The 13,351-nt window shown below is 37.6% G+C and overlaps 1 protein-coding gene across 1 annotated transcript in view; it reads right to left on the bottom strand.

Annotated features, from left to right (window-relative positions):
- Positions 1 to 13,351, bottom strand: part of ALPK1 (alpha kinase 1) — a 150,174-nt gene that overhangs the window by 9,506 nt on the left and 127,317 nt on the right. Inside the window, exons 10-11 of the mRNA XM_083174538.1 lie at positions 4,623 to 4,727; positions 764 to 3,044 (exon numbers count right to left, since the gene is read on the bottom strand). Of these exons, the coding sequence (XP_083030664.1) occupies positions 764 to 3,044; positions 4,623 to 4,727 (2,386 nt within the window). The remainder of the gene's footprint in view (positions 1 to 763; positions 3,045 to 4,622; positions 4,728 to 13,351) is intronic.

Consider the following 13,351-nt stretch of genomic DNA (forward strand, 5'->3'; position numbering starts at 1 on the left):
TATACTGAAAAAGTCTCGACGATCAGCTGCTGGTATCTAACAAGCGGTACTGCCGCTCTAGTGGCCGCCAACTATCTTTACGTGTCTAACTAAGCCAGGTCGACTAAGGGTGGTCGACCATACCATGATCGATCTAAACCCCTTGGACCCACTATACCACAGCCCTTACACATGCAGATGGTTGATATTTGCCAGAAACTAACACATCACAGTATGGTTAGAACAACAGTTGTAAAGCTTATTTTTTTTACCAAATGTTATGATGACACTTTGCACTTTTTACTAAATGTAGTGCAAGAGCTAACAGTAAAGCTTGAAAGCCTCCACAGTGCCTAATAAAGGCTAGATTTAGCATTTCTAAAGGTGTGTACACATGGTGCGATTTGGTCGCACTGTTTACCGTTTTCATCAGTGACCATCAATTTGTAGTCATAATCGAAGGAGCATGCCTCTGCAACCAGCGACCAGTACAGGGCTGGTTGTGGGAGCGCTCTCCTAGCGATATCGCCCTGTACACACTCGAAAACACGGGCCATATGGTCGCTCAGCAACCATTTAGTCAACAATTCGGGCTAATATTGCCCTGTGTGTACAATGTTTATCAGTAAAATGTAAAAGCAAAAACAAACAGAACACTGCAAACTAAATGCAAAACTATAAACACAAGCATACTATACTTATAGGTTCCTGCTGCTTTCCAAAAAATATTCTAATACACACAGAAATCCTACAGTATATCTACTATGTATGTTTTTGTACTTACTGGATGTTTTATGTGACTGTTGGAAGCTAAATACTCCTGTATCTTTCAGCCTCTTCAGTAGCCATTCATGATTTACACCTGAAAGAAGTTTTTCATAATCTGTGGCATCTAGTGAACAAGCTTGGAGCATCTGCTCAGTTCTTTCTGGTTGTAATACAACAAATGAACTTAGACTTGAATTTAGTGAATTTGAGTCAGAAAAACTTCTTGTAAATTGACTTAATTTGCTCCAAGAACTTGATCCATTGCTGCTACTGAAGGCCAGACTCCACTTATTATCTCCTTCCTCGGTGGTTTCACATGGCTCATCACTGCTCCCTGCTTTTGCCATGCCAGGAGAAGTTAATGAATTTTGCTTACTATTTTGCTCTTTAAGAGAGATTTTGTCAGTTGAACTGTCAATAGACCATTGTTGGTTAAGGAATTGCTTTTCAAACCTGTCTTCGGTTGAAAATGACCTGCCTTCAAAAAAGGAGGCCGGATTATTCTGGCTAATCACCGGTATAGAGGGAACTGCTGGTAGATGACTATCAATAAGTGCATCATCTGTAGTATCTTTTGTTTCACCTTCTACATCAATTCCATGAAATAACCTTTGTCCTGCAATGCCATCTGATGGATATGGAGGTATCAGCATGTTCCCATGTGCTTCGATGTCTACATCATCTGTAGTATCTTTTGTTTCACCCTCTACATCAATTCCATGAAATAACCTCTGTCCTGCAATCCCACCTGATAGATGTGGAATTGTGGGTATGTTTCTGTGTAAGTCAGTGTCTGCATCATCTGTAGTATCTTTGGTTTCACCTTCTACGTCAATTCCAAGAAATAATCTTTGCCCTGCAATACCACCTGATAGATTCTGAATTGTGGGTATGTTCCTGTGTACGCCAGTGTCTGCATCTTCTGTAGTATCTTTGGTTTCACCTTCTATGTCAATTCCATGAAATAGCCTTTGTCCTGGAAGACCTGGGGGTTTTGACAAATTCTCATGTATACCAAAAAATATTTCAGCTGTAGAATCTAGGTTTTCTTCTCCTTCTACATTATTTCCAAAACTTCCTGTAAAATCAACCTTAACATCATTTTGTTTTTCTGATACATTGCTCGGTTTATTTTCAGTAATAGATTCGGTCTCAGCCATAGGGTCTACAATCACAAATGACTCATATTCTAAATAGTGATTATTCCCCATATCACATGACATAGTAGACACCACGTTATTAGCAGCTGATATTTCATTATTCCCAGTATTAGAGACGGATTGGTTTGCGTCATATGGCAAGACGTCTACGGTTTGTTTCTTTAAAAATAGCGGACAGTTAGATTGGTTATCAGAGATTTTTCCTTCTTGAACAGACAGACCCTGAAAAGGTATCTCAATACCGTTATCTGTTTCTAAATAGACACTCTCACCAATTTCAGCTGAAGAGCTATGATTCTCCATTTTACTGAAGTCATCATTGTGTATGTGAGACTCTCTTTCATTATGTTCAGGAATACATTCCCAGCTAAAAGAGGAGTTTGACAAGCTGGAGCTGTAACGTTTGTTAGGTGACCTTCTTATACTTTTGTCCTCATCGATGGATTGGCTCATTGCATCAGAGCGCACAACCTTTCTCCTGTGTGATTTGTCACTTGATCGATCAGTATCTCCAGCTGTTTGGATGGGCGAGTTGTCTACTGTACTGACAGTATCGGTAGTCTTTAATGCAGTGACACAAGGGCCTGATTTTACATCCATTGCAAGCTGATTTCTGCAATTCTGATCAAACAAGTCACACACAGAGTTGTGATGCTGAGAATACATATCCAGTAGTTTATTAAAACTGAGTTTTCCGATAACAATATTTTTGTTTACACAATCTTTGTAGCTGTCGGGAACATAGGAACGGTCATCTGAGGTTTGGAATGGTTGCACTTTAAAAAGTTCTTTTATGGAGCTTACAAGAGTCATAATATAATTGGCCAAGTCTGCTTTGTCATGTTTGTCTGGTAACATATTATACTTCGCCAGTTTCTCCATGGCTTCACTATAAATCACATTCACTTCTTCGTTTTGGGCAGTCTCACCGTTCAGCCATTTGTGCACATTTGCAAGACAAAAGGCTGCCTTGACAAAGCTGTAAAGCTCCTGCTTACTTGTCACGCGGTCCCCTCTTTTCTTGGTGAGGAGCCCAATCTCAAATGATTCTTTGGCTTGAGAAAGATAGTAAGATCTCTTATCCACTGGACAGTCTTTTGACAAGCTATATGACAACAAACATGTGCCACGGATGTTCTGTAGAATTGGTAAAATAAAAAAATACATGTTAGTAATTAGGGAGATTAGTTGGTCCAAGGCAAGGCTCCCTCTAGTGAGGCCAATGCCCATTTTAGAGAACACAGGAGGTAACAACTTAAATATGACAGAAGTCTATGGACTGTTGCATTGTAAGTGTATCAAAAGGCTATAGATTTCTGCCATAAAAGGGCATCGGAAGTCTATGGACTGTTGCCATAAAAGGGTATCGGAAGTCTATGGCCTGTTGCCGTAAAAGGGTATCGGAAGTCTATGGCCTGTTGCCGTAAAAGGGTATCTGAAGACTATGGACTGTTGCCGTAAAAGGTATCGGAAGTCTATGGACTGTTACCATAAAAGGGTATTGGAAGTCTATGGACTAAAGCCTCATAAGAGTATAAGAACTATATGGACTGTTTTGTTAATTAGGGCTACTATATAGAAACATGTTTCCATAAGACATCCCAGGTAATTTTCGTTATAAATCTATAGACTAGGTTTCTTTAATTAAAACAAATCAACATCCTATTGACTGAAAATAATAAAGCTCTGAATTACTTTCTTTGGCTATTTAACAATAGCTGACATCCAAACAAATGCATGGGGCTTTTTTAGAATGAGAAATAATATTAATAATAATAATAATAATAATAATAATAATAATAATAATAATAAAAAACTGCAGAAATATTTAATCTCCTAATAGGGATGCAGTCAAAATCCCGAACGGGTCAAAATCCCAAATTGGTCAAAACCAGACATTTAAAAATCCCGACAAGGACAAAATCCTGACCAGGTCAAAATACCGACATATAGAATGTACAGGTGAAACAGTCAACATGATGTTCAGTCGACAGGTCGCAAGGTCGACATGGATTATTTCACTGTTTTTTGACCCGACATGTGCCGACAGGCGGTATTTCATGCCCTACCATCCACTAAGGCATAGCGGGAGAATAAAATAGTGTACCGAGCGTAGCGAGGCATCCTGCCCAAAGCATTGCAAGCGAAGCCAGCAATGGGAGGGGCTGCAGTTCACATATAACTGTGTCCATGTCCACCGTGTTGACATTCGGGTCAAAAAGCAGTGAAAAAACCATGTCGACCTCGCAACCTGTCGACCAAAAGTCATGTTGACTGTTTCACCTGTACATTCTATATGTCGGTATTTTGACCTTGTCGGGATTTTGAATGTCGGGATTTTGTCCTTGTCGAGATTTTAAATGTCGATATTTTGACCTTGTCGGTATTTCGACCCATTCGGGATTTTGACCCTATCGGGATTTCATACCGAATCTCTCCTAATACAACTAACAAAACCCCATGATACACATTCAGTAAATTTGTTGGTTTCAAATTTAGGGAGGAGATGCATCAAGCTTTCTAAAGAGTTATGAAGTTTCAATAGCAACCAATGGTGAACTTATCCACTCTTTAGAAGGCTTCATGCATCTCCCTGTTAGTTTATGTGTGTGTTACCTTTTCTATGTGTTACATGTGTATGCAAGTTACACAACTTAGATTTGTAAAAGAGTCATATTAATTAACTGAAAGGATAACAAGGTGCAGCATAAATACCAAATTGGTGAGTACAAAGAGAGGTGTGTACAGGCTGAAGGTTGCTGCCAGTTTACAAGCTTCTGCTGCTGATAGTAATCGGTGTTCGAAATCTTCCAGTAAAGTCTGTAAAAAAAAACAATTACATTGCTACATGTGCACATCTTTTCACAATCCATATAGTATTTTACATTTTTTATCTAAATTAAACCAAAAATTCCATTTGACTATAGAAGTAGGACAGTATCTGAAGAAAACAGGATTATAACCAGTTGCGGTTTTTACCTATGGGCTGCAGAGCTGCAGCCCCCCCAGGTAAAATCCGCAACTGTCTCTGCCTAAAGTGAAGCCAGATGCAGTCTGTGAGACTGCACTGGCTTCACTGTGACTGGCAGTGACTTCCTATTGGAAGTCTGACCTGCCAGTCACTCAAGGCATCCCATACTGCGCATGCGCCGGAACCCGGGAACCCGATCAAGCCTTCAGGGGCTGCTGCAAAGGCAGCCCACAGAGGCTTGGGCCAGTGCATGCCCAGTATGTATGAAGGTACTGCGCATGTGCTGGCCCCGTGCAGGGGACAGGGGTGCACGCCTTCCGTGGACGTCGGCGATGGCTGGGGACGACAACGGCAGTGGAGGGTGGGGGGCGCATTGCGGCAGCCCCCCTCCTTTATCATGGTAAGAGCCGCCACTGATTATAACGACTTCTATTCCCTTATGAAAGCACACACACTAATTAAAATATATATTTTAAAGTATTTAAGGATAAAAAGGGACTTTTTTGCATAGCCAATAGACTTTTTAATAGAAGATTTTGAAAACTATACATAAACTTGTACTGTATCACGAAATACATTTTCACAGATTCCTCCATTTTCTAAACACTATAAAATACTATCATCTTCTGTATGACTGAAAATAAGAATCGCTTATGGAAAACAGATAAGATAACAGATTGATACAGATAAGATAACAGATAGATAACGATCCCTTCGAATTAATACCATTTCGCCCCTTTTAACGTGTGAATACAACAATCTCCACAGATTTATATGGCTTGATGTTTTGATTGACAGAACAAATTTTAATAAAACAAGAAAAACAAACAAAATCATTTGATAAAATATTTAGGTACTATGGGGGTGATTCAGGTTTGTTTGCAAAAGCAAACTCCTTCTTTAATAGACAAAACCATGTGCAGGTGGGGCTGATGTAACATGTGCAGAGAGAGGGAGAGTTATATTTGGGTGGGATGTGTTGAAACTAAAATCTAAATTGCAGTGTAAAATAAAGCAGCTGATATTTACTCTGCACAGAAACAAAATGCAAACCAACCTGAATCACCCCCTATATGTTTTAGGATTTAACTGCAAACTATATGATCCAGAGGGGGTGTCCAGTACTGGCCATGCAAGTGGACACAACAGCTGAAACCTATAGTATTGGGCACAACATGACACAGAAGGGCTTTACAAATGGGAGTGATAATACAGAAAATCAACAAATCAATAAATCTATGCTTTTATTATATTCTGTTTTCCTGACTGCCGCTATTATTGCTGCAGATGATTTTAGCTTGTTGCACACTGTACTATTCACTGCGTATGAGGCCTTCCCTTTGCGCTAAACAGTTATAATACTGTATGTTAGAAGCAGCAGCCATTTTGTTAGGCATGACTTGCATAATAATATTATTAAAATGGCTGATCATTCAGAACAGAGCTGTAAAAGTGATTTCTTATAGAATATTGTTTTTGGTTTTAGAAGCTTAAGAATGTGATGTTGACAGTATAATGTAGCAAGGACAGGAATCTAGTCTCCACAAACTGAATAAGATTGGAACAAGGCCACACATGCGTAGACCCACAAGGCCACTGAAGTTGGGTGTTGGGTTAATTATGACATCATGATTGAAAGCAGAGCTTTCCAATAAGACTCAATGCTTATGAGTAATTAATTAATTAATGTGATAAAGGTTTAAATATCAGAGTGATAGAAGGAGGGAGAAGGCAGTTGAGGAAGAACCAGCAAGCACGGGGGGGCTGGAGGTAACTATGAAGGAGGTTTAATCATGGCTGATCACTGTCCTTGAAAGGTGTCCATTTTGATTTGATTTAGAATTACTGTTTAAGTATTAGCTAATCAATTTTATGTTTCTTGTGTTAGTCTGCATTTGCAAATATCTGTAATGAAGCTATTCTTTAAGTAAAGCATTGTCATACCTTTTATAACAAGGTTGTGTGGGTGTGCAATCATTTCAGCGTTGCCGTTATATTTAAAGGTAATAAAGTAAATAAATTTGGTTTGGGTTATTAATCATATCTAATCTTATCAGATAAATATCTGGTTTATCAGTTGGAGGCCCCAGCGAGATTCAATGATGGTTGGTGTCCATATTTTATCAGTTATTGAGAAGATCAAAGTTTGAAAAAAAAATTAGCTATTGGAAAAAAAAAAAAAAATGTGTAGAATTTTTTTTAAAGTCGGTGCATTTGTGTACCCTAATCTTCTCAAACATCTGTTAAGGTATGGTAATCCACAATTACTTGAAGCAACTTCGATCTATAATTATAAAACAAATAGATCGTAATTTAAGGCATGGAAAGACAACGCTGCATTTTGCAGACTGTCAGCTTGCTAAACCCCCCCGCATCGCCCATTTCTTCTCTGTGTCAGAGAATAGATAAGGAGAGCAGCGAGAAACTTGGCAAGAAGTTGTAAACAACATTGCTTGGGTCAGGAAGAGTATTTATTTGGTTTATTTGCAAAGCGTGCAGACTATAGCAAGCATATTGGTATAAAGGTTATGCTGGCAATAAATTTTCTACTTAAAAAAAAAATATATATATATATTCTTTAAATGACAGTATTTGTTTGTTTTTATTTTTTGACCGCGGTTGGATTGTTTGGTGTATATTGTCTGCTGAGGATATTGCTGAAGTAACTAATCTGTAGCGGTTGTTTTGATAATTAGAGTTTCTTTGTTTGTCCAATCTATAAATTTTAAAGAAGTTGCATATATTTGTTGTAGGTTTTCCCGTGCTTATAATTTGGTGATTAGAGATAGGTAGAGGAGATTGTGCATTTACGTTTCTTTCTGGTTGTCTGGCCAGCAACATGTGGAAGAAATGGAATGCATGATTTATCCATAATCTGTATTGTTTGGAAACCCCCGGATTGTCTACTGTATATGGTTTATATAAGAAAATGTTAATAAATAATTAAGTATAGGTTGCATTGTTAGAGCTAGCAAGCAGTCGGATTACAATAACAGTTTGAGCTAATTTCTTTATATCCATAGACAGAGGTCCGTTAAAATACAGAGTTTAAAGGAGTAGACGCTAATATTGTAAGCCAAGTAACAGTTCATTTTTACCACCAAAATAAATAAAGTTAATTGGAATATTGTTTATAACAAAGAAAGTAAGATCGAGTTTATCTCATTGTAAAGTTTTTTCTCCTGTCTTGCGGAGATGAAGTCCGTAATGTAGGACTGATGTTTTTCTGCTATGGGTTTTTGATTTAATTTTTTTTGGTTTATTAAACAAAGCAGCTGTGAGTTGGAAACTCTAAAGTGATGGATTCAGTTGATGTAATGCGAGATAAGGAGTTGTCCATGTTAGGTGAAGAAACAGGAAATGATCATGTGAATTCAATGTTTTTTTTCATTTAATGAGTAATACATTTTGGATAAGAAAAGTGATATATATCGATGAGATATAAGTCCAATATAACATCTATTCTTAAAGGTTCATATTGACATATTAGACCGTGTTTTCTGTTGGCAATTTCTATTGCCTATTTGCTTGATCTGGATACATATATTGAATCAGATATACCTTGAGTAATGCGCAGATAAATCCTGGGTTTATTTTTATTCTTATGAATGGAAGGTAATCAGTGATAACTGACTCAAGGGTGTGGGGTTTTCTTTAAGCCAATTTTTGTTTTGTTTTTGATTTGTGTTAATTTAATTTTGTTTGTTTTGAAAGGGGGAGGGTACTAAATTGATAGAGTATCTTAAGGGGTTAATACTGTGGCCGCAGTTAGCTAAATAACCAGGGGAGATAGTGATCTAATCGTGTAATGATCACTTAGACAATGTGCAGATATGGTAACAAAGAATGACATATTGCATATAATTTTTTTCTGATTTGATGAGTTGATTTTTTCCTGTGAAGAGTGCTGACCGGTAGCGAGATTCACAGGGGGTATCTGCCACCTACGTGCAAGGTAGAATATACTGAGAAAAAAGGGTGGGGGTGGGACACGTGACTACTGGTAACAAAGAATGACAGTAGAGACCCACAAGACTGGTAACAAGGAATGACAGGATGTGGAAGGCGTAGGTGTGGTAACAATGAATGACACATAACGCATGGTTAGGTTTTTTTGGGGACATTTTTCATTTATTTTATTTACATTTTTGTCTTTGAAAGAGGTAGCACCGTTTTAAGCATTTGTATGGGATCACAGAAAGTTCTGAGTATGTGACTAGTGTGAGCAAGTGAGAAGGTATAGAAAATACTATGCTGGTCATAGTTAGTTGAAATTGACGATGATGATGCACCTGTGAGGTAATGATTATTTGATGAGAGTGAACGCGCAATGGTCTGGTGACAGGTGGTGAAAGCTTCAAGAATTGAGATAGTATATCCCACTAACCCACATATGTTTGGAAAGATTGTACTGTCCCACTGAGGGGTTAATTCTGTTCAGTGAGAAGTGAGGAGAGGTGATGTTTCTTTTAGAGCCTTAGGGAGAAAAAGAAAAATATGGAAAAAAAAAATAAAATAATAATTTTGAAATTTTTTGTTTATTTTTGAAAAAGCAGAAGGGAAGAAGTTTTTTTTCAGTGATGAGGTGAGAGTAACATCAGAAATAACTCTGTAGGAGATTAAAGGCAGGAAATGGTTAATGAGATTGATAAGAGAGTAAAGTTTTATTCCTAAATTATGTGAAATATCCAAGGAGTGTTACAGAACTGTTTTCCATAACAAGGACATGAAAGATTTTAGAATTGAAGATATTGTTTACCCTTTTGAAAAAGCATAATGAATAGATTAAAGTTATTGCAATGTTCTGTATGGGACAGTGATCAGCCATACCCAAGGATGACCTCCAGCCCCCTCCCCATTGCTTCCCTCAAGTGATAATGTTGTTTTGTCAACATCTGTTTAAAAACTGCCATTTTTTTTTCCAAATGACAAATGCTAATATGATGTCTGAGCTTAATAATGCTATTGCTTTTGCTTGTTTTATTTAAATTAAATCCCAGCCAATAAAGGTGTGACCATTCCAGAGAAAAGATCAATTTACAAATTGATGCATTTCATTTTGCACAGAAAAAGCAAGTGTTTAAAAAAAAATAAAAAAAAATATTATTATTATTATTATTATTATTATTATTATTATTACTACTGAGCCACTAGAAATTATTTAGAAAAAATATTGAGTCTGCAGGTACCTCTGCAGAATCCTTATCAAAGCCCTTATTGAAAAATACAGATTTTATAGTGATTATTATAAGATGCATATTGAGTTGCATTTTTATGCTTACTGATTTATCTGATTGCATGTTGCCACTTTACTAGATCCATTGGTCATGCATATGAGCCCACAAATAAGGAATGGAGGTCACAATTGCTGCACAACTAATTATGATATTATCTCAAATATTTGTAATGATTTAATGATTATTTTTTTCTCAGAGTGGTTTGGAAGAAATTGTGTATTATTAACAGGAATCCATGAGAGACTGCTGTCAGAAGGCACTAACCGATATGAGGACCCTCACGGGGTTAGAGTATTTTGATGAGTTTTTCATTACTAATCATGTCACAAGTTTCTAAACATCTATGGACCACAAGAAATAGTTTTTTTTCCAGATTTTACAACAATGCATACTATTTAATACCCATAGTATTTGCAACACTCTGTTATTGCAGGTTATCTGCCCAATGTGATTATTACAGTCATCTAATCATTGATTTATGATCTGCATAGTTCTTAAAGCAGATAGTCAGGACTTACTACATTTATTTACAGCACAGTTCAATATATGTGGACTCAATTAAGCCAAAGTTTTATGGACAGAACCACTATGTCCCACAATGAGTTGCATGATTGCTACCACAATGCTGATTCAATATGTTTATGATCTAATGATGTGTTTAAATTCTTTACAGGATTCTCTTACTGACACCTTTTCTATTACTACTACTAAATCTAACTGACACAGAGCTGACAAAGTACAATATACTGACATAATTGCTTCATTTGAGGCTCTGATACACTCACTGACAGAAACCACAGCACTGGATATATCAGATTTATTATATACCTGTCTTTACTGTAATGAACAACAAGCAGCGGCCTTGGGAGTTTGAACACATATACATGGGGGTTCATATAGACCCATCAGGTTCTACAGTTGTGCACTTGACCAAGTGGCATCTGCTTTACCAACATGTTTAAGGACTGTGGCGGCTGCTGCAGCCTTTTGTATAGAAATTACAGAACACCGCACACTATGTGTCTCTAATGCTACATCTTTTCTACTGAACTCTTCACGGACAAGACACATTTCCAGTGCATGGTTCTCTCGTTGGGAACTTTTGCTCCCAGCGCCACATGACCTGACTATTGTCAGGTGTGGTACGCTAAATCCTGCTACTCTGCTACCTGGTGGGACCCGGGAGTCCCAGAGGATGGAATAGAGGCAGGATTTAGAACATGATTGTGAGGAATATTTAAAGCAAAATTTCTCCAATTAGACCTGATATCTCTGACACGCCACTACCATCTACAAAGATTGTAGTTGTCACCAACAAGGAGACTCAGGATGGCCATATACGGGATATGCGGTAGTATTGGATTTAGAGATCCTCATTTTCCATCGTGAATTTGCTATGATATAATACGCTAATATCACAGCAAGTAAAGGAGCTCATTGAGGCTGTGCAACTCCCTGCAAAGGCAGTAGTTGTTAAGTGTCAAGCTCACATGTTATAAAGTGATCTTGTTTCACTTGGTAACAAAAATAAGATGTCCACTGTTGTGAATCACACCACTATACAATTTAATGTTTTTAAAATTGACCAGCAGAATCTCATAAAACATCAAGAGTTGTGTATTTAAAAGGAATGTGCCAATGGATGATGAATGGATGCAGTCAAAAGGCTAATGGCCTATGTAAAGATGGTGGGGGCAGATCAGTAGCTCCCCAAACCCCTCCTCCTGGCATATGCGGAAGCTGCCCATGGGATGACCCATGTAAGGAGAGAGAGGGCATGTATGTTGATTTCATCTTATGCAGAGGCCCAAACGCATCTGCAGAAGAATGAACTCAGGAAAATTATTCCTATAGAACCATCTCACATCCGCCCTACCAAGGTCCATTCCTAAGGTTAAAAATAAATTTATTGAATTTATATGCATTTAAAATTGTCATTATATTTAAATGGTATCTGATGTTATCTTGATTATAAGGAACATCCCAGCTGTCCCATGTACAGCATCCTTTACAGCAAAGAAATTTATTGAGAAATTGGTGTTCAGATATGTTATCCCATAAGGTATATGGTATTAAAAAAAAAAATTATAGAGGTACATATTTGACAGGAAAGGTATTCTAAGGAATAAGTCAAAATATGGTTATTGAAGGTTGGTTGCACTCACCATTCACTAAAAGGTTTTAGTCAAAATTGAACATGTTAACAAATGCACATTGAGAACACATAATTTAGGGTGGGTGTGGAAATTACCATGAGTTGACTTGAAGTTTTGTCTTCGGTTTTGTATGACATTCACACTACTCCTCAGCAGCCACTGAACCTGTCCCTTTATAAGATCATTATTTTAATTGATATATATATTTTTTTGGGAGACCATCAATCCCTATTCAACATCCAGCAGCAGACTTGTCACTCTAATTCTCACATCATCTAAATACTTTGCCAGAAAAGCAAACAAGCTTATGAAGGGATGTTGTTATTAGGTCCAGCCTGGAGACTATGCAATAGTGAGAAAATTCTTACAATTAAATGTCTCGTAGATCAAAGGCAAGACCCGTCCCTGTGAAACAAACCAATTGAATTAATGCGTCTCACTGCAAGAAGGTTTCCGACCTGGTGGTGATATCAGTTGAAAGAAATAGAAACGGATGCAGATAAATATTGTGACTGTGATTCTAACTTAATAAACTTATTTGATGATGGGCCTGTCCAGGGCCCCCACACAGACCAAGACAAGATCCACGGAATCGGGGGGCATCCTTAGTGGTGTCCCTGCGGGTTGTGGGCAAGAAGAGGTCCACGGAATCGGGGGATACCCTTAGTGGTGTCCCTGCGGGTTGTGGACAAGGTGTAAAACAATGATCCCCATGAGTGACCAAGTTTCCCATACACTAACTAACTGAAGAAGTCATTTTTGTTTTTTTAAGTTTTCATATTTTTATAGTGAATGAGGGTTACCAGGGATTGGTTGCTGGCAAGGACAGTGTGTATAGTTATCAAAGAGGTATTACTAGAGTCATGATGGTGTATTCTACTTCTGCTTTTAATTTTAATCCCACAAGTATAATCATAACAGACACACATATACATCATACTACTGATGCTCCCAGGTTTCGGTATGCATCAGAGGATGGTAATAAAATACTGATAGCCAATATGTTAAACTAATTAGAAGGTTTAAAATAAATATATAAGTAATAACATAAAAGTAACTAAGAACATCCAAACCAGAATC

The sequence above is a fragment of the Crinia signifera genome, chromosome 1 (genome assembly GCF_055691185.1).
Source record: "Crinia signifera chromosome 1, ASM5569118v1, whole genome shotgun sequence".
Classification (NCBI taxonomy): Eukaryota; Metazoa; Chordata; class Amphibia; order Anura; family Myobatrachidae; genus Crinia; species Crinia signifera.